This window comes from Camelus bactrianus, chromosome 20 (genome assembly GCF_048773025.1).
Source record: "Camelus bactrianus isolate YW-2024 breed Bactrian camel chromosome 20, ASM4877302v1, whole genome shotgun sequence".
NCBI lineage: Eukaryota > Metazoa > Chordata > Mammalia > Artiodactyla > Camelidae > Camelus > Camelus bactrianus.
In genome coordinates, this window is record NC_133558.1 from 15,261,096 (window position 1) to 15,284,121 (window position 23,026).

At 37.9% G+C, this 23,026-nt stretch overlaps 1 protein-coding gene across 5 annotated transcripts in view; it reads left to right on the forward strand.

Annotated features, from left to right (window-relative positions):
• LOC105084198 (uncharacterized) overlaps window positions 1-23,026 on the forward strand; it is a 987,172-nt gene that overhangs the window by 937,923 nt on the left and 26,223 nt on the right. For 3 of the 5 annotated variants that reach the window (XM_074348172.1, XM_074348173.1, XM_074348174.1), the window contains 2 exons: window positions 5,497-5,725; window positions 12,876-12,933. In XM_074348172.1, the coding sequence (XP_074204273.1) occupies window positions 5,497-5,725; window positions 12,876-12,933 (287 nt within the window). Of the gene's footprint in view, window positions 1-5,496; window positions 5,726-12,875; window positions 13,072-23,026 lie in introns of those variants that run through there. The other 2 variants (XR_012500990.1, XR_012500989.1) reach the window with 2 other exon arrangements.

A 23,026-nucleotide genomic window follows, 5' to 3' on the forward strand; every position in this document is an offset into this window, starting at 1 on the left:
TAAAATGTCTGGGTGCATGTTCTTTATTATTGCATGCAAAAGTTGCATTTAAAATGAACTTAGAGTTGACACTTTAAATAGTCAGTTCCCGCCCCCGAATCATTTTTTTAAATATAATCTATATTATTAAAGTTAATGACATGTTGGACAAATTAAACCAGGAATACAGTGCACTTTAAAATTATCACTGCCCTTTGGTCTGTTTCCACTATCATTTTAAGTTCCCTGATGCAGAGAGAAATATAGAATGAGATACACCCATTAGTGTGGAGTTTTAGGATATTTCTCTTTATACTTAGATGCTTTTAAAGCTATTAATTTTCTCTTAGTTTGAGAAAACCATGTATTTAAAAGACCCCCCCCCCCCCACCTCCAAAACCTGACTGAATCAGCAGAATTACCTAATCTGTCTGGCTTCTGGGTATCAAAAATTCATTATTACCTAAAAATCTGGCTCTTGTGAACAGCCTGGGTTGGATCGTTTTAATGATGTGTGACAAAATATACTGAGCTGCTGTAAACAATCTCTCCTTTATTTGAAAGAAAGAAAAAGACATAGGACAAGGACAAGTGAAAATGTTTCCTATTGCAAAGTGATCACTCTTTAAAACAACTCATATACTTCTTACAACATTCCTCTTTGCCTGGTCACCAACAGGCACACACGCCCAGGGCAAGGTGTGTATGAGCGTACGCTCACACACGTCTATTCCTCAAAGACTCTATTTTGAACACTTGCTGTATTTCACTATAGCCCCCCAAATTAAGATTCTTCAAAACTCTTTTAAGGCTATAAAAACACAAATCGCCTAAAGACTTGTAAGGGATGGAAACTTCTACCTGGTCAGGTTTGCTATAGTGAAAATTGCATTGGACTCCTGGTTCTTTAGTTGACCAGCTACTTTGGGAAAACCACTCATTGGCATAAACAGAACCTATCCTATAGATTTACTGGGATTCACCTAAATGAATGTGTATTCGGTACATTGTAGTTGCTCTACTATAAGCATTAAAGTCATTGAATCTGACTTTAATTTATTGTTCCTTATGACAGTCCAACCAGTATTTCAAAAGGTATCTCATCATTTGGACCAGAAACCAAACAAAACATTGAAAAATACAAACACAAACACACATACAACCTTTAAAAAAGAACCAAAGCAAAGAGCCCAACTTTAATTAGAGGGGAAAAAAGACATTCAAAACATGATTCAAGCGAATCACTGGGACCGTTAAATATGCATCTTCTTGTATAAAGTGCTCTTGCACAGTGGTCTTGAATTTAGTTTCTCCTGCTCAAAGCTCCCCCTTAAGTAAAGTAACCAATAAACTGAAAGTTAAGCTTCACTCTGTTTTTCTCTTCTTACCTTCCAATTTAGCATAACCGTGATTTGGATGGAAGAGAAGTTTAGTCAACAGAGAAAAGCATACTCTCTGATCTTTTTAATTTCCTTCCTTCTGCTAGTTTCATGCTTAGTTTTTTCTTCTTTTTTTAGTCCCTTGAGCTATACATTTAGGTTGTTTATTAGAGCGCTTTCATTTTTTCTTAATGTAGATGTTTATTGCTGTGAACTTCCCTCCTAGAACGGCTTTTGCTGCATCCCATACATTTTGGTATGTTGTATTTCTAATAAACTCCCATGTGAGGCATTGCTGCTGATCCTCAGACCACAGTTTGTTTTGGTTCTTGGAAGAACCTCCCCAAATACCTATCTCTTATCCATCCATAGTTCACAGGGTACCAAGGAAGGTTATTTCCAGGAACACTGCTCGCCCTACTTTTTACTCAGCAGGTTTTTTGCATGGTGACTGTTTCCTTCAGGCCCCACTAAATAGAGTATCCAGATTTTGAGATCTAATACCTTCTTCTGTACTGATTGTTGACACACCCTCCTATAAGACTGCCTCCTCCTTTGATGTTGCCATCCTCCACCTAGTTATTGTCATCTGTTGACTTCCAGGTCTCTCCTCCACATTCATTGCAGACTCTGGCTCCTGGTGTATGGTTTTCTCTTTCCTGTATCTTGATACCATCCATCACACACTTCTTCACACATCCCACATATTAGCCCCATCTTTAGTTCTTGCTACCATTCCCCACAACAGCATTTCTGATATTCATTTCTCTTTTTGACTGTCCTAGGACTAGGATTTTTGTTATACTGAAAAATACTGAAAAAACTCCTAGTATCCTATTTCACAGAGAATATCATGCTTTCCAAACTCATTAATATGTCTGCATCCACTTGCATCTTTTCCTCCTATCCTGACGTCTTACAATGAGAAGTTCCTCCTCCATCCAAGATTACTTTAAGCAGGGGAGAGTATAGCTCAGTGGTACAGTGTGTGCTTAGCATGCACGAGGTCCTGGGTAAAACGCCCCCAAAACTCCATCAAAGTAAATAAACCTAGTTTACCTCCCCCACAAACAAACAAATCAAAATTTTTAAAAATACTTTTTAAAAAAGATTAATAGCTTCACCTGAACCCTGAGGTCGTCAGCGCCTGCTTCCACAGCTCACTGGCTGTCTCCTCTCATCTAAAACAACCTCTCCCTCTCCTCTGGCTTATTTCCTTCAGCATAAAATCATGCTCAGAACACTCCCAACTTAAAATTTTGCTCTGATTTTTCTTATCTAATGATCACACATTTCTCTCCTTCCTTGTAGTAACAAAACAATTAGAAAAAGTAGTCTGAACTTGATGCTTCAAACTCCAGTTCTCATTCAGTTTCTCATTTGATGCAAGGTGATTTCTGCATCCATCATCCCATAGAATCTGATCTGGTCAAAATCATCAAGGATTCTGCTGCTAAGTGCAGTGGGCACTACAAAGTCATTATCTTGAGCCTTCTGAGGTATTAACGCTGCAAATCATTTCTCCATTTTAGAACTCTTCTAGTTCATCACTCCTCTTTGATCACTTCATTAGGGTTTACCTTTTTCTGAGAGCTTCACCATTGGCATGTCAGGTGCTCCAAGGTGATACAGTTGTGCTAGAGATAGTGATGCTACAGAATTGACCATGGGTGTGGAACAACAGGAGTCTACAGGTTATGCATAATGTAAACAAATGTTCATTCATTTTCACCATATGCCATAATGTTGAAAAGATTCGGAATCAGTGATCTAAACCTTAGGAAGTTGCTAGTCACACGGGTTTGAGTTATGGTCTTCTTTAAGATCCTCTTCTCACTCTGCTAACAACCCTCGCCCCCACAGTGATCTCCCTACCCCTACCTGTGGGTGCTTCCCACATGTAAGTTCTGAGCCACATCCTAGACACGCAGATTCAACTGCTTCTTCCCCAAACTAACTTGTTGATATTTCAGGCATCTCAGATTCCTTGAAATGTCCCAAACTGAACTCTTATCCTTTCTCCTCAAAGTAGATCTTTTAGCTAAATTTTGCATATTCAGATTGACCCAGTACCCTAGCCGGTTGTCAGTAGTAGAGAGTGAGGGTCCTCCTTTGCATTGTTTCCTTTCCCTCCATCACATCCATTATGTCCTCTTCTTTTTATTTCCTAAATACCTCCCATATCTAACCCCACACATATTTTAATAGGTCAATCTCTATCTTAGAAATCCATCCGTAATTTCCTACTGTAGGGAAGCAAATCCAAATCCTTTTTAATGATACACAAAGCCCTCCCTGGTTTTGTCCCCCTCCAGTTCAGTTTTATTTCTCACCATGTTTCTTCTCCCCTTATCTGCATCCACTCTCTAAATGCTACCTGTACACAACTTCTTCAAAGTTTCCAGTGCATCACGTTCACTCACGTTTTTTGTCTTTTGCATATTCTTTTTTACTTCTAAGTCAGCTTTATCCTTCATGACCAATTTGCTACAGCATCCATATAGTACCCGGGACTTCACTTAACCCAAGTATCTGACACCCTATGGTGAATTTCCAGCTCCTCTCATGGCTATTTGATTACACTGTGAGATGCTTCGTGGCGGGGAAGATGTCCCATACATCTTTGTATCACTTTCCTTTACCACAATACCAGGTGTTACAGGTTGACTTGTGTACCCCTAATCTCAACCAAAAGACATGCTGAAGTCCTAACCACCTGTACTCACAATGTGATTTTATTTGTAAATAGGATCTATGCAGATTTAACCCAGTTAAAATGAAGTCATTAAGGTGGTACCTAATCCAAATATAACTGGATTATATTTCCCTTAAAGAGGGGGGAAATCTGGACACACGCACACACAGAAGGAAGACTATGTGAAGACACACAGAGAGAATGCCAGGTAAGGATGAAGGCAGAGACTGGAGTAATGCCCCTGCAAGCCAAGGGATGCTAACAGCTGCCAACAAACCAACCAGCAGAGCTAGAAGGGGCAAGGAAGGACTTCCTACAGATCTCAGAGGGAGCACGCAACCTCCTGTGCTTTGAATTCAGACTCCTAACCCCCAGATCTCTGAGACAGTAGGTTTCTGTTGTTTTAAGCCACCCAGTTTGTGGTACTTTCTAGTCACGGTGGCCCCAGGAAAGTAATAGACTGAGCAATACTAAGACCTTGAATAAATGGATGGGCAGCCTCTACCCCTAACACACATGAAACATTCAGAAGTACTGAATGTCTAGGCTCTATTTCTGTAATCTAGTAGAAACAACGTATGACTTTTTTTTTTTTTTTGTAAAATGCAGATGATAACAATTACAATACTTCCTGAAGGAGCTGTTGCAGTTGAATGAGTAGATACACATAAGACACAAACAGAACACTGAATGCTCAAAAGAATTATTATTACTATCATCTCATTGCTACTGTCATTATTCCCTGCGGCTCCTGGGGGGGCATATTCACACCCAGACATGCAGAACTAGGACGTGGGTCCCGCACGATCCCAGCCCTTGCCCCCTACGCATGCTTTCTGCGTGACTGACCTGCTGTGAGACTTTCCTTCCATCGGAGGCCAGGCGCAGGCTGTCAGCCACTGCTGTGTCTGGCTTTGGGTCACACTTTTTTCTGCCTAAGAGTGAGTCCTGAAATTGTATGGAAGTAATGGAAAACAAAACACACACATGATTCACTTTAGATAAATATTTGTTCTATAAATAACAACTCAATTACTTCTTTCATAAAGTAACCTTGTCAAGAAAAATCCACATTTCAGAACACAAATAAGAGCTGATTATTCACATCATATGTGCATATCTGTTTTCCAGAATTTCTTTAACAAGATACACAATTGACTTAAGGTTGAATAAAAATATGAGTCTATTCAGAATTTCTTGGTCAAATAGCTAACCCACAGAGACCATGTAGTGTGGACATCCTGGCAACAGACAAAATGCTGGTGATCTTGCAGACTTCCTTCTCTCCTTAGAAGTGTCTCCTCCTTCCTTTAAGGATCCTGTATCCTCGTATCTCCCAGTTCCCTAGCCCCTCATTAAATCCTGAGCACAGGATCAAATCTGATGATATAAAAATTCTAAGTCATGAATGACACATAAATTTAAAGTTTCTGTCACTTCCAGGAATGGTTAAGAAGACCTTCTGGCATCAGACAGTTCCTGAAGTGTTTCATGCGTGAGAAAGGCACATGCAGGCGACCTCAGCACTGCGCTCACGTACTGGTAGCAGTGAGAGAAATACTAACAAGGCAAATGGCACCTTGCGGGCTTGAGCGTGCGCAGCTCTCCAGGCCTCTGTCAGACAGCAGCGGGGAATCCAGTTCACTAGTTTCTACATATTCTGGGGTGATTTGTAAGTGTTAAGAGAGGAATTTTCTTTAGTATCCAATGTCTTCATTTTTTCATTCCTTCAATAAAGCTAGAGAATCAACATGAATAAAATGCTTTAAAGACATACCTTGAGATTCAGAAAGAAAAACAAGTGAACAACAGAGTTGAAAGGAAAGCAAGAAAGAAAAGTTTATTGAAAAATAGATTAGAGGGTTGGCTGTAATTCGCTGAAGATATTCTGTGGCCTGGAAGAGCCTGGCTGTTCATGGAGTGTGGTGAAATCTTTTATACTGAACAAATATAGTTTGGTTGGGGGAAAAAAAAGATAAATAAAGAAAAATAAGAGGAACAAAGCATTTTCCAGTTGGCCTGTGTAACTGGCAGCATGCAAAGAGTGAACTGGTGGTTTATGCAACCAGGAAAGGGTGTTTGTGAAAGAGAGAGAGATTAAGTAAGCAGTTTCAGATTGACCTCACGTGGCTCTTTCCTTACGTTCACACCAGTGCGCTTCAAGTTTTTTTTTTCAAGGCCTGTATCGAATGGTTAATTTCACTGCGGGAATGGAGAGGGTCTTGTTCCTACATAATGGCGTTCTGCTTTCTTTGGGGTTGGGTGTATTTTACTTTATGGGTGACTGAACTGGGATATATCACTTCTCCAAATCATTATGCATCATGACTATTTTCCCACCAAAATAATAAAAGGAATAAAAATGGTGATTTGCAAACCATGCTACATATAAGCAAGAAACTTACCTTTCGGAAGGGATGGCTGAATTGTGAAATCATAGTCTTTCAGAACAGGTATAATTTCTTCAACTGGGGAACGTTCCATTTCCTGAAAACTAGTCCAAACACTGACGATATCGTAGTAGCAGTAGTCATGATAATAACAGATACCTGAGTTTGATTCCTGGGGGAAGAAAATACCATAAATCTTTTCTCTTCTTTATATACTCATGTTGAAGTACCACCACTAAGATTACAAATGTGTGGTATTTGTCATCTCAATCTAATAAGTGAAATAGTAAAGATGTCCTTCCATTTCATGTTTACATTAAAAAAAAAAAAAACTCACCAATGGTAGAGATCAGTATTTCTCACCGGGGAGGGGGTTGGTACTTTTGACGTGTGGAGCTGGACAGTCTGGCAAAACGCAGTGAAACCAGCATCCCTGGCTCCTGCTCACTAAGTGCCTGGAGCATCCTTCCCCCCAACATTAGGAATACCAAGAACACGCCCCGCCACACACATGCACACATTCGCAAGCCTTCCCTGCACAGATGGTACTACTCCAGTTTAGAGGCACAGATCTAGAATAAAAAAGCATATTTTCTTGAAACAGGAAAGACAATTCTCAAGAATAACATCTGGCACAAAGTAGGTGTTGAATCAACACCAGGTTTCCTTCCTTACGTCCTTTTTCCAAGAGGAGGAAGTAAGGAAACATTTCATGTTGAAATCTTTTGGATATGACTTTATTGCTCCCCCAGAAGGGGTAAGTTGTTTTCTTACCCATTTGCTTATCAAAAGCAGGCTGTCCACTCTTGTTTTGTCACCTCGATGGAGAAGGCATACTTTGTTTCATATTCTTCACACAAGAGCCAGTCTTTTCCAGTCAAACTGCAGGCAAATTTCAACTGCAGGGGTTATCAGCCATTAAAGGAGGCCACGTACAGCCAGGCACTGGCACTTCGGTGACTGAGACAGCCTGCTACTTTATTTTTGGAATGTAGCCTACAGCTATTATGGCTCTGGGTTTTTGACAGGCATCATGTACTGCTATTTCAGAAGAAAATTTAACTTTAAAAATCAAGTAGCCTAAGGGTTTGGAATCATATTTAAATTTTTAATAAGTTACCAAAAATTACTTTGCACTGTTCATTTGGAACTGGACTCAACTTTCTGCAAATTAATATGTAAACCATCCTGACCCCAATCGTTATGAAAAAATAGTTAAAATACCAGTTATCAAGTTTATTACTAAGAGAAGTAGGGGGTGCTTACCTGTTTATTCTCTTTGTATTAGACAGCGACATACTATCTGGAATATATTTCCGTCTAGAACTAAACTTGTAACTGATTTAGACCTTCTTCTGGTTGTTTTCAATTTGACTATGCAAAAGAAGTCCTCGGAACAGACCCTGTAATAGATTGTAATTACCCATAGGTCACTGAGAAACCTATTCAGCATCCAGAGAGAGAGAGAGAATCCTATGACTTAGGTGTCACATCAGTGACTTAGTCATCTACAAAGCAGGCACCAGAACTGATTCTTTGATCACTGTCACCTGGTTAAATGCACGAACTAATTAAAATATTGATTGATCGGTTGTTACTGACCTGGGAAGCTGGTGGGTCTAGGATAGAATGAAGGGACCACGGTGGTTTGGATGAAGTTTAGGAGAGATGCATGGTGTCATCATGGAATCTCTGAAGACTCATGGTGTTAAAGTGCAGTAAGCAAGACTGTGAAATCTGATAGAGCTTATTTTTAAAGTCTACATACTCCTCTTATAAGCTATGTAACTTTAAGACTTTTCTTCTCTTGATGTAAAAACTCTCGTAACATCAAACATGGAAAAATAATAATGATGATAAAAGTAATACTTGCTTTATTGCACTGTGATGAGTAGTAACAAAATGTATCAGAAACAAGGTCTGAAATTATTTCTACCTTGAATAGCCATATTTTTTTCCTGTTTACTCGTCCTTGGGGCCTGGGGTGAATAAGTGGCTCAGGTAAATCTCTAGAACTTATTTAGGCTGTTCAGGCCGACCAACATATGGGCAAAGAGCCCGTGGAGTGGTATTTGGCTACTATGTACCAGAGTTAGCCTGTATACACCTTGCCAGAAAGCAGAGAGTGGACGGACAAGTTAGCTACTTTTTGACTTGCTGGGATAAATCCTTGGAAGATATTTTCTAAGGTGTTTAAAAGTTCATCTAAAATGCAGAATTAACCCTGTACGGTTGTACTGTCAGAATGACAAATGTATACATAAGATAAATGAGAATCTGAGAACCCACAGGAATTGGGTCCCTTAGGCTGAGATATTCTGGAGAGGAACAATGAGAGTTCAGCTACACTTTCAGGGGTGGTTAAATTAAGACAGATGGGAAGCACAGACTAAAGAAACCCTAAGGGGCCCTGGGTAATTCTAGTCCTAAACATGCAAACATTTAAGACCTATTGCAGGGATAGGCCAAGTTGTTTGGAGCAGAAGGTTCTAGAGATTTCCTATGAGAGAAAAATGGAAAGATTATTTGGAAGTGGTTTTTGAAATCTCAAATGCCCAGTAACCCAGGCATCTTCAAAGTTTTTGTTGTGATGAGAATGATGCATTCAGAAAACTCAGCAAGGATGCACTGAATGGATGCAAGGGCAAACTAGAAATACGTGCTAAAGAACTAGTCATTGTGTGCCAAGAATAGCATGTATGATTTCCTTTAAAACACAATATAAAATCAAAAAGTGGTAAAGAATAGATAACAAAATAAAATTGACAAAATGTTGCTATACTTTTGAAATTGAATGTTAGCTACTTGGGAGTTTCTCCTTCTCTGTATTTAAATTTTTTCTGTAATAAAATAATATAAATAAATACATAATATTGGCATTTCTTAAATTTGGGGGGGGGTGGACCACTTTGAATAGCTAATGAAGGCAGCTGATAGTCTGTACAGAAATATGCATGCATTCAAAAATATCTGTATACATACCTTTGCAGTTCATAGCTCTCTCTTCTCCCTTAACCTCACCCTGAAGTCCATTCATGTGCCCCCTGGATTCAACAGATTTCTTGTTAATATACAGGAAATACTTCCAAATCAAGACTTCTTGGAGACTTTAGCCTGGGATTTTGGATCTTCAAGTGCAGTTTGTGGCTCTCATTCAGCTCAGGTTTACTTTTTAATCTTCCCCAGCACCTTCTGCTCTATGTCACAGAGAACTTTCTCAAGGGTGACAGTGCTTTTCTCATCCACAGTCTGTTTAAAGAAAGACAGGGAGCCAAGGGCAATTCAAAGGAAAGAAATGGTTTACGATACCATGCCACAAGGCCATGGAACTGTTTATGATAGCAGAGGCATTTTCTAAACTCCAATGAAAGGAATTTAGTAGATCTCTCAACAGCTAATTGGTATTACACATGTCTGAACTGATTATCATTACATGAAATGGGAGCTATGTTGGTAAAAACTAGGAAAGGGAGACAAACACCCTATCAGTTAATAACTTGTATTTTGGAGTGACAAAGACCAAAACTCAAAACTCAGTTTCATAAATTTCTTATCTTTGAGACCCCAAGAAAATCACTTATTTCCATGAGCTTCCATTTTTTTCTCTTCTGTAAACTGTGTAAACTCTCAGTTGTTGAAAAGATTAAAATGCAATAGTAAGGATGGTATCTCCAATTAATAGTGGCAATTAGCTATTTCTAACCCAGGCTTTTCCAAGTTTTTATGTGATAATCAAGACTTCATCATTTATCTGAATAAAGCACTCACGCATATTGACAATATGGCATCAGTACAAAAACTCTAATTTGAAAAGATACATGCACCCCAAGGTTTATAGCATCACTGTTTATAATACTAAAGACACAGAAGCAACCTAAGTGTCCACTGACAGATGAATGGATAAAGATGTGGTATATACAGATACGATGGTTATTACTCAGCCATAAAAAAGAATGAAATAATGCCATTTGCAGCAACATGGATGGACCTAGAGATGATCATACTGCGTGAAGTCAGACAGAAAGACAAAAATCATATGATATTGCTTATTTGTGGAATCTAAAAAAATAACACAAATGAACTTATTTATAAAACAGAACCAGACTCACAGACATCGAAAACAAACTTATGGTTATCAAAGGGGAATAAATTAGCAGTTTGGGATTAGCAGATACACATTACTATATATAAAACAGACAAACAACAAGGACCTACTATAATGCACAGGGAACTATATTCAATATCTTGTAATAACCTATAGTGGAAAAGAATCTGAAAAAGGAAAAGTGTATATAACTATATAGATATGAATCACTTTGCTGTACACCTGAAACTAACACAACACTGTAAACCAACTATACTTCAATAAAGAAGCAAAACAAAGCAAAAAAAACCCCCAAAAACCAAAAAACAATATGGCTTCAGGAATCTCCAATGTGCTTATATATCATCATCTCCTCTTCAGAATTTTCCTCAGGATCACTCCTTATTGTACTGCCTGCTTTTTCACCTTTCTAAACATAGACCCTGATTATCCTTCAGGTCCTTCCAACCATCTTACTCTATAAATGAACCCTCACAATCCCATGCAATCTTACAATTTTAATTACTATCTATACACTGAAAATTCTCTACTGAAAGAAAAAAAATCTTCAATCCTTTATTATCTCATGAGCTTCAGACTTGGAAATGCAAATGATAGGAAATCAGCATTTCCAGACCTGAGCTTCTAGTCTCTATCTACTCCCATCCCTAAAACTATTGTCATTCTTGGACTTTCCATCTCAGGTAAGGTTATCTCTAGCCAACTTGTGAGATCCTGTAAATCCTCCCTCCCTTACCATCCAGATTCAAGCAACTCTTGCTGAGTCTTCTTCTTAGTTTTTTTTGTACTTTCTCCCCTCATCTGCTCCCCTGTTGCTACTTCCTCAGCTCAGAATGTCATTGTCTCTCCCCTAGATATCTAAAACAACCTGCTGGCTAGTTTCCCAAACTCTCTTGTTTTCTCCTTGTCCAGTGCCAACATCTCTCAACACATGGCTTATCTGAAAGGGGAAGCTGGTTTTGCACGTCCCTGCTTAAAAGTCAGCTAGGCATAAATGGCCACTACAGTCAGACTGGCCTCCATCTCCCACTCCTCCCTGACTTGTATTTTACATTTGGGCAAAACTCAGAGAGATTTTTGTATCTCCTTGCCTTTGATCTTAATATCCTGAGTGTGTGGAATCTTCCTTTCCACTTGTTTTTCTCATGTCACGACTCACCCTCATTCTGTGAGATTTTCTTTGCTTCCGTAACTCTTTCATTGGCTGGGACAGTTGCATAACTCTGTACTTCATTGCACTGCAAAGCTCTGTTATAACTCTTGAATTATTTCTGCCTCTCCAGTTAGACATAAGCTCCTCAAAAGCAAGATTCTCCTATTATTCAGAATACATCCTGAATTCCTAGGATGTATCATGTGAAGTTCCTAGCAAGTGTCTGTTGTTTAAAAAAAAAAAAAATTAAGCATGGTCTCTGTAATCACAGAATATTTTTAAAAAATGAATAGGTCAAAACTTTAGGAAAATATGAAGTCATAAGAATTTTCTAAATCTAACATTTACTGTCATGAGCAGTATTCAGTGAGTTTTTGTAAAGTCAGTGATCTCCCCTGAAATGATTTTATTCTTAATCAACAAGAAGGCTGAAGCCAGAGTAAAAAGAATGGCAGGAGGTAGAGTCCAAGGACCTTCTGGTCCCCAAATATTTCCCCACATATCCTGAAATCAATTACTTACTGTGCTTTGGAAGTTCCACCAATTAACGATCACTTTTAGCTTACATCAGTCATTAATTCATTTGTGTCTACTGAAAACCAGAATAGTTTCCTCATATTAAAGACTTGAGATAATATTGGTAAAGGGGATAATTCTGAATGTAGGTAATGAAGAAAATGAGGGTGAAAATTTTTTTCAAATGTTGGGGGATGGAGAAAAGGGACAGATCTGAGTGAAGTGACAGAACTGGGCCATATCTGAGTAGTCTAGTGGCAGATGGGTGTTCTCCCTGCAGTGTTGTTGCAATGGTTGTACAGGCTACCACTCCAGTGGGCATTGTTTACATACAGTCTATGCAGATTGAGCCCCTTGTGTTGCTGTCAGTGGTTCTGGCTGCGCTTGACGGGGGAAATGTACAAATTATTAAAGCAATGCAAAATCAGAATGGATGGACACAAAAATCCAGATCTTGTACTCAAAGCTACCTTGGTGCCAGCATGCTGCTTTCTAGCAGACCAAGGTATAAGACATATAATAGCAAAGTCAATTGTTAAAGTAACAAAATTTCTTAAATTCACTGTGTCTGCACAAGCACTATCAAAAAATAAGCTATCAGAAAATCTCTACTGAATGAACATTGGACATATAAGCATTTTTTTTTTCCCTTTGGCAGATGGAAACAACCAAGAATCGAGGTTTCTCCATCCTGAGAGATCTTGCACTGCTATCATGTAAGATGGAGCAAATTTTGCTGCACATTTACTGAGGACACTGGGTCTTACGAAGAGAATGAACCTGTATTTCAGAGTATATCCTGACCATTATATTAAACTTCTCCAATAAAAATAAAATAAAATAAAATAAACACACACTAGATATGACAAGCTATCTTATTTTTCCAGGTGGTGAAATTAGTTATAAGCATAGAAAAAGAACCACATAGTTAAGAGTAGACTCATCTTAGAAAACCCGGAATATACTGTTGCCTGTGTTTTTATGCAGAATTCCCTTGGTCTATCTACTGAAAATGTTTTGTATTTTAGTGGTCCTTTTAATAAAATGCAGTAGTACATCTTTACAGAATAAAACAGTTTCTTAAACCAGAAGGTAGTGGATTTGTATTATGAAGTTTAGAAACCTGTGTCAGTGATGAAGTAAGAACATGTCATGACATTATGTCCCAATGATTTTTAGTTCTTGGGCACAAATGAATTTATAATCAGAAAGATGATAAACAATGAAGGGCTTCAAGACAGCCCTTCATATAAAGTAACTTTTATCATTCTTTTCTATAGTCTATGAGCCAAAAATATGTTTAATCAAATGTTAAGAAGACAGAAAATTTCTGCCCACTGCAGAGAAAGTCTAGATAGTTTATGGATTTTTCTGAGAAAGTTTATCAGCAACTATAGCATTTATGAAAGCAAAAAAAAAAAAAAAAAAAGATTCTATCCTCACTATTGAAATAATTTTGAAGTGAAGTATTTTCCTCCTCTAGAACTACCCCTAGTGATTTAGTCAAGGAATGTGACAATAGGAAATAACCAGATTCAGCAAAATTTAGAATTAAGAAAAACAGACTTTCAGTTATTTCCCTTAAAAACTGAAATTTACCAAAATAAATGTAGGGGGAAAAAGCTTAATAATATGAAATAAGAAAGGATGTAGCTGGAAGAAAAGAAATTAGAGGGATACTAATATTTTTAGAAATTCAACATTCCGAATGTTTTGCTCTATATGTAGGTGAGATAAGGTAAATGTTTTCAGAAGGAAAAAACAGACACATTCTGGTCTTCTTTAAGGCTAAGTAGAGCTGTTTAAGAAACCATTTCAACAACACATTAGTTCCCAACCAGTCTGGCCCCTCTGAAAGAAGTTACTAGTCAAAACATTTCACCAGCAGCTAATCAAGATAGCTAATGGTCTATGTATATATGTACTTTGTGACCTGGAGTAATTCATACTAATCTTATATGACTGACAGCTGTCAACTTTGACCTAGCTTGTGGGCTAAGACCAATAATAAGAAACCAAAGATTCAAAACTCACTCACAGTATTATACCAGTTTGTTTTCTCGGGTATTTTAAATACTGGCTTTTCAAGAAATTGGAAGGGAATGTTCAACTGTATAGTTTTTCAGTTCAACATTTTCAGTAATTTTAATGAATTATTTCTGTAGAGTAATTCTAGTGGAAAGAAATCTGAATATGTATTTAAAATGGACACAAAAGTTGACACACATATTCATTAGAACCAAAGTCAAGTCTGAAAAAATTACAGTTAAAGAAACCATTGGGTAAAATTAGATGACAAAGACCATTTTCTAATAGACAGACACATCCAGGACAGGAAGTTACAAAGCCCTGAGTTTAGTTCCTTACTCAGTTTCTCAGTACTGTGAACTTAGTTAAGTCATTTAAACTCTGTTTCTTTAATATATTTTTATTGCATTGAACTAAATTTAACAAGTCCAGTAATCCTTACAATGTATAAGTTGGATGAAATAAGTTTTAAGGTTCATTCAAGCTTGGTGATTCTTCAATCAGCTGTTAACTAAAGCCTAATTAAGTCTGTACAAATGATTTACATTTAAAGAAACCTAAACAAATGAGACCTAATTAAACCTATAAGCTTTTCACAGCAAAAGAAACCATAAGCAAAACAAAAAGACAACCTACAGAATGTGAGAAAACATTTGCAAAGGATGAGACTGACAAAGGCTTAATCTCCAAAATATATAAACAGCTCATACAACTTAATAAGGAAAAAAAACCAAACAACCCAATCCAAAAATGGGCAGAAGACCTAAACAAGCAATTCTCCAATGAAGGCATACAAATGGCCAACAGACACATGAAAAAATCCTCAATATCACTAATTACCAGAGAAGTGCAAATCAAAACTACAATGAGGTTATCACCTCACACTATTCAGAATGGCCATCATTCAAAAGTTCATGAACAATAAATGCCGGAGAGGGTGTGGAGAAAAGGGAACCCTCCTACACCATTGGTGGGAATGTAGTTTGGTGTAGCCATTATGGAAAACAGTATGGAAATCCCTCAAAAAACTAAAACTAGATTTACCATATGATCCAGCAATCCCACTCCTGGGCATATATCCAGAGGGAATCTTAATTCAAAAAGACATATGCACCCCAGTATTCATAGCAGCATTATTTTCAATAGCCAAGACATGGAAACAACATAAATGTCCACCAACAGATGACTAGATAAAGAAGAAGTTGTGGTATATTTATACAATGGAATACTACTCAGCCATAAAAATAAAATAATGCCACTTGCAGCAATAAGGATGGACCTAGAGATCATCATTCGAAGTGAAGTAAGCCAGAAAGAGAAAGAAAAATACCATATGATAGCACTTATATGTGGAATCTAAAAAAAAAAAAAAAAAAGACAAATGAACTTATTTACAAAACAGAAACAGGCTCACAGACATAGAAAACAAACTTATGGTTACCAGAGGGAGAAGAGGGTAGGAAGGGATAAACTGGAAGTTCGAGGTTTGCAGATACTGACTAATACATAAAAAATAGGTAAACAAGTTTATATGGTATAGCACAGAGAGCCATATTCAATATCTCATAATAACTTATGGTGAAAGAGAATATGAAAACAAATATACGTATGTTCATGTATGACTGAACTATTGTGCTGTACACCAGAAACTGGCTGTACTTCAAGAAAAAACATATAGTAAAAATAAATAAATAAAATTAAAAATAAAGAAATCTGCATCCTTTATCTAAGGTTCAGGATGCAATATGCATTTGTCAGACTTCTGTCTGAGGCAGATCATTTAATATGTATGAGTAGTTTTCTGGTTTTCCATCAGGAACATACTATAGGATATGTTTAGCCTAGCATCACATAGCTCTAGAACAACATTTTCCACATAGAATACTATAGGCATTAATATTCATTAACTAAAGCCATTGAATTAATGACTAAGAATAAGGAAAATACATGCAGTAATAACTCATCTGAATCTTGAACATTATTACTTTAATCCTCTAATACTTATTATTTAAGGCATTCTTAAACTGTACTGTGTTGGTTAGCAAAACCAGTCCCCTTGTCTAAAGTTTTAACTCTATTTAACTTTAAACTGTCTTTATTCATGTGGATGAGAAGAAAGATACTTTTTACTTCTATAATTCCCCTCAAAAAGCACTGAGTCAGAAAACTGAAATGTCCATCCACTAAAACTCTGTCATAGTAAAACCTTCACCTCAGGCTTGCTGTGACTTTTAGGATGTCAGTTTTGAACAGGATGATAAATATGCGCTAGGCTAATAAACCTAACAATCTTTGTATTATTCACAGAAGTAGAAGACAGTGCTGTTTATATAGTCTCGATTGTCTTTTTTCTTTCAGTTTCTATGCCACAATAATGTGTAGCCATTATTATGCTGAACTGACACAATACTTGGAGCAAAATCTTAAAGCTCTTTTGTTTTTGTTTCTTACCATCCTTTTAATTTTATTCAAGATTCTAGTTCTTCTCTTGTCCCTGCATGGAAACTGGCAGAAGTTCTAGAACCTTACTGGTTGCTTTCAGTTGCAAAATAAAACTTCACTTCTGGAATAAAATATCCTGCCCACTATGAGAATCAAAACTGCAAACTTGACTTGGTATGAAGGTGTCTGCCCTGCCCTCAGCTCAGACCCCACAGATGGGGAAGACTGCCATGAAGGAAAGAAGGGGTGGGCAAGACCTTCCTTCTTTCCACCATCCCCTGAGCGTTCCCGCCTTCGATGGTTCTGCAGTGTCTGACCCTTGGGGTTAGGGCGCAGGGGAAGCTGCGAAGGAAGGGCAGGAAGCCTTTAATTGAACAAAAACTCTCCTGAGCTAATGTCAGCACTCTAGGATCATGGCAGGAGTTTAAAACTTATTTTGCCCTGAGATTTGTGAAATCTTTGGAGACCTCTGTGTGTCCCCTCCACACCTCGCTTCTACTCATCTAAGAAGTTTCAAATCTAGTTCCCTTGGGTATGGTAAATGTCCTAGAAATCCAGCGACAGTCCCAGTGTCCCTGTGCCAGGCGGCCTTTTTGGGGTCATGAGTTTATCTGGGGGAAGCTTTTATACATCCTTCACTGTGCCAGTCGCTGGGGGTACAGTCAGCTCACCGACCTCTGCCCTCTCTCTGCCAGTCCTTTATGTGTCTTTAGGATGACGCAGTCTTCACTCTTCTGTAACTTCCTTTGGCTGGCAGGGAACTACAGAGGATGCAGGGGCCATTTTGGTGATTTCTTTAAAGCCTTGATCTCCTCGACACGAGATAAGGAGAATATACTCTCATTTCTTCCCTTCCCTTTGGGAGCGATTTGAAGCACCACTCTGTCCTAAGAAAATGTCCTCAAAAGTACTCCCAATTCCCCAGATCCAAGTCCTTTTCTACTCTCCATACATGAGAAGTTTCAGATTGTCTAATTTATTCTTACTGCTATCAAAAAATTTTTTTCCCAATCCTGCACTAGCACTGTCTTTAAAATGTGCTCCACCTGAGACTTTCACTTAAGCATCCTCTTACGTAAATAACACTGTGAAATGTTCCTCTGTACCCACCCTTATTTACATACAGATAAATGTGTTTGGTGGTTTGTTTCCGAGAATTTATAAAAATAACCCTTTGAAACATTATATGTCTACCAATATCCTATTATAACATTGTATATGGTTTATAATGATGCAAAATGAAAATAATTGGAATGTAGCATGATTATCCACAGGTGGAACTTAGAATTCCAGATTGAAACGCCCTGCATTAGACTTCTCACGTACTGTGCTCAGAAACTAGTAGCGAGCTCATCACCCCAGCCTGGGGGTGGGGGGGCTTAGTATTTTTCACATTTAACAAAATAAAGATGAGAAATGCTGTTGGTTCTTTAAATATACATTAAGGGATTCACAACTAGGAAGTACATTTGGGGGAATTCTGAAGCTGCATTATTTAGTCTGGTAGTCACTAGACACATGTAGCTATATAAATTTAAATTTAAATTAATTAGCTTATATAAAATTAAAGCTTCTAATTCTTAGGTGCACTAGCCTCATTTCAAGTACCCAGGAGTCATAACTGGCTAGAGACTAGCATATTAGACCATCAAATTTTTTTTAAAAAATTGCACCATTGTAGACATTTCAATTGAATAGCACAGCTCTAAAGACAGATGCCACAATGAAACCCAGACACGTGGAATCACACTCTTCCTGTCAGAGAAGCAGAGGAATGTTCTAGAATTGTTCAGGATGGGCCAAGGCAGGGTTGAGGGTTTTCCCCACACAAATGATTAGATGCCTTTTTGGGGGCAGCTTGTCTTGATGATATGATTTGGGAAGATGTCAAGTTGGGCAGTGTATTACAGCACTGGCTCTGCTCAGTTACAGGCTTATCGCTGGTGGGAAATTATCTTAGTATCACTCCACCTAGACCTGACTGCCTCAGAAAAGCTGAAAGAGAATCTTGAAAGAGGCCAAGTAAGGACTTGACGTGGTGCAAACTGAACTCACTGCTAAATGTTAACATTTGGGGGTGGGGGGAGAAACCCACCTGACTTACAAGTGTGAGGTATTTCCATTTTCTCTTCCTATGTCTTCAAAATAGTTCTGATTTAGATCCAGTTTTTATTGGGATAATGAGATCAGCAGTCACCGTGTGTAAGATGTCACTGGAACCTTACTGGGAAATCTGTAATGCATTTTCTCTTTTTAAAATTTATTTATTATTCTTTTTCGCTTTTAAAAAATGATTTTCTTTTTCAAAAGAACAGGAAAGAATGAGATAAAACCTGGAGACAATGAAAAAAATATGTCCTGTTTGTTTTCTGTGCAAAACAAAAGGTTAGGGCTATTTTTTTTTTCAAAATAAAGCAAATAAGTCTTTGGTCATCTATAATAGGGCAGAGCTATTTTGAACAGTTTGATGTCATTTCTACATCCCTCAAGGAAACAAAGGGGAAAGTCAGAGGAAAGGGAAAAAGCAGCTTTGATAAGTTATGCCGGCCACTGGGCCCTGAGAGTGAAGCATCCTGTTTTTATCATGTGGCCGAAAAACAGTGGAAAAAAATTTACTGTGATCAATGGTATCCATTCTTTTGTTATTTCACAGTTACCTGCCTTAATTCCCTAAATAATCAAACTAAACGAGGGCCTTTTTAGTGACAGCTATGAAACAATGGGCTAGTCTGTGTAAAGGTCACTGGAAAATTACAGTTTGAAGTGGAGAAAGAATGGTGACAAACCAGAGAAAGTTCATGATAGGAATAACATTCAGTCTTGACTGCCTGTCGCCATTAGACTTTACGACAGTCCTATCAATGCCATCAATTAATACTTTCAATTATCGTATAAGTCAGTGGGCTACACCATACATAAAAAGCAATAGAAAATGTAATGCTCATAAAAGGAAAGAATTCCTTCCAAACAAAAATGGCTTCTAAATGGACTTTCTGTGGTTCCTAGGATTGCTATATCTATTAATCATCCAATCATTTAAAAGGACGTCTAGCAAAATGACCTTAGAGTTGCTACCACTTGGAATTCATATCCTTTCAGTCGTCTTATCTCTGGGTGTCCAGGTGCAATCCCACAGCACGTATCAGCACGGCATCTATAGGATGTCACTCTAGCACAAGTACACCCGCAGCAATTATAGAAGAAACACCTCTTTACCCGTCTATATATCAGACTGGCTTTCTAGCGCATCCTCCATGCTGGGGCAGAAAGAGGAGAGCAGAACAGCATCTCTACAATTTTAGTATATTTAGAAATAATATGGGAGGCAAAATCGTAAGGTCTTTTCCTTCATGAATATGGTTCTTTAATCAAGCTGATCAGACATGGAATCATCCTTACTGTCCTTATCAGGACTTATGAGAAATATTTAAAAATCCTGTCGGTCACCTGGATGTTTGTTTCACTCACTGCAAAACATCTGGATATTTAAACATACCCAGATAAAATAAGTTTCAGTGATTTTATATGAATTGTGTAGATGCAGCCTCAGATTGTGGGCAAGACGGCTTGACAGGATTCCAAAGAGCTATTTATACAATTAAGCCTCTATCAAGAGAGACTGATTTAAACCTCTGTCATTTGGAACACATTATGATTTATATGAAATTGGTTTACTGTTTTAGAGTTTCTATATATTGTTTTCTTCCATTATGGCTTCAAGCCTCCTAGTGAATTGGAAATATTCAAGTACTTAGAATCCCAACGGATTGCCACTGGGAGTAAACAGAAGCTTGCTCTCCCTCCCCCCTCCTTTTCCTGTTTTCAAGTTCCAGGGCCAGATATATGGCTGTGAGGCAACACAGAAGCAGTGTCAAGAAAACCATTTTGCTCAAGGGACCTGGCAGCTGAACTCTCCCCAAAAGCTTTTAAAAAGAAAGAAGAAAAAAATATATATATATTAAACGCCAATTTTAAACAAATGCAAAGATTTGCGGAGCCCTTGTTCACTTCGTGATGTTGCTGTAGATATGAATGTACACCAAACGAGCCAACAGATTATGAAAAGTCGATGGTGAAAGTCTCTTGAGTTTCCTAACAAGAGATCTGGGAAGTTTAAAAGCATATCAGGTTTCCCAGAGATTATTAACTCTGGACTGCATTTCAAAGTGTATCAAGGGCTGTCTGCCTTATACCAAGCAGAAGGGAATGTACTACCAGACTAAGCAGACAGAACTAATAAGAGCAGTAATAAATCAAGTTAAGAAATATTTATTGAACATCTCTGCATCTCCAGCATTGAGATGTTAGGTGTGTGATAAATATAAAATATAAATGAAAAGGTCTGTGGTCTCAAAAAGCTTAAATGAATTTGGAGCGATAAGATAATTGCACAGAAAATAAATAATAATGCAGAATTTGAAGAGCAATTCAAATAAATGACTCAAGAAATGTCATAAATAATGAAAACTAATCAAACCAAAGACATTAAAAAAACACTTCTTACTTAAAGTTTTAGGCTAAACAGTCAACTTCATGAAAATGTTGCTGTGGGAAATACTGTTGGGTTTCAAGACACAGATATTTATACTTCTTCAGACATGCCATGCTTTGGCTGAATCCTGCACTTCCCTGTTTGATGTGTTTGCAATGGGGGCGGATGGCCAAAATGGCTACAGCCAATGGCGCTCATGGAATGAAGTTAAAACTACATCATTAAAAAGAGAAAACAAAACAAAACAAAACAAAAACACTATGGTCAAGTCATGGAATTGCAGGGTAGGAAAAAAAAAATGGGCCCAGACTCTTGAAAATACCAACACATGACACAAAAACTAAAGTTTCTATTTAACTTGCAAGACTTCCCTGAATTATCTACCAGATCTTCCCCTCCTTCAAAAATCACTGAAAGGCCAAGCTTTGTAGCAGTTTCCACTCCTTGCTTCTTTCTTACTTTTGCTAATTATGCTTATTAAGAAAATCAGAAATTATTTAAACTAAGGTCAGTTAAGCATGTCCCCATTCTCTTTGACCTGAAGTCACCAAGACTACCTCTGATGTCCATGAACTAGCTTCTCTTGATATTCAGTTGTTGTTATTACATCATTAGGATGTACAACAAAGACTTTAAAGAAAGAAAAATAAATAGCCATGAAACCCAGTATAAAGTAAATAAACAAATGAAATATTTTTAAATGAAGAAAGACTTTACAACCCCGGAGTAAATTAACTAACACAGAGAGAGTAGAAGAGGTGAGAAAAGGGCCAAATCCCTTATCTTGAAGAAAGAGGGATCAAAAATTATTTTTTAATAGATTTTAGTAGTTTAACATGGTTCTAAGAATGGTATTAAGACACTAAGCTAATCTCAAGTAGAACTAAAAATAGACTGCTTACCTTGAAGGTCTCTTCTGAAAACAAAACTGATAGAGATCCTACAGCAAAATAGAAGAAAAAGAACAAAGAGTCAGAATTAAAACATATCAGGATGAAAAAAATTTAAACCAAACACAGTACATCAATAAGGGATTGGCAGCAGAGAGATGGAAGTGGGTAATTTAGTAAACAGTGCTGTTTAAAATGTATGGGCAAGTTTATGGACATCAGTAAGTTAAGTCAGTACTGTGGAGCCAGCAACATCAGGGACCTTTTCCACTCATAAGCCTAAAGGGCAACAGCAGGAAACGGTTAGCAGAACCCAGACAGTGGGTCTGGAAAGAACGCCTTTGGCAGGTAGGTGGTGGCATTTGGGGCAAAGACAGAGCAATCCCTGCGGCCCAGCTGGGATGAACAAGGATCATCGCTCCTTACCTCCCTCTCTTCCTTTTCTGCCATCACCCCGTCCGAGCCTTCCACTGATGAACTCGACAGAAAGCCTGAGGACAAGGACATCTTTGATGTGATCCATGCAGTTCAGCCTCCTATAGCACAGAGCAGTAGAAGTGGTGGAGTTGATCTAGAGGAGCAAAAAGAAGACACCCAGATGCCTACAACAGTTACAGAAATAATCGTAACTTGGCATAATGGTTTTTAGAAAGAGCAGTGATCTACAATTGCGTGTTTCAAAAATTGCTTCACTGAGAGAAACTCACATGCCATAGAATTCACTTTTAACCTATACAATTCTGCACTTATTATTAGTACATTCAGAGTTATACAACATCAGTATATGTATAATTTTTTAACATTTTCATCACCCGCAAATGAAACCCCGTGCCTACTAGCAGTTACTCTCCTGTTTGCCCCTTCACCCAATCCCTGGCAAACACTAACCTACTTTCTTTCTCTAGGGATTTGCCTGTTCTGGACATGTGCTACACATGAAATCATATAATGCGTGGT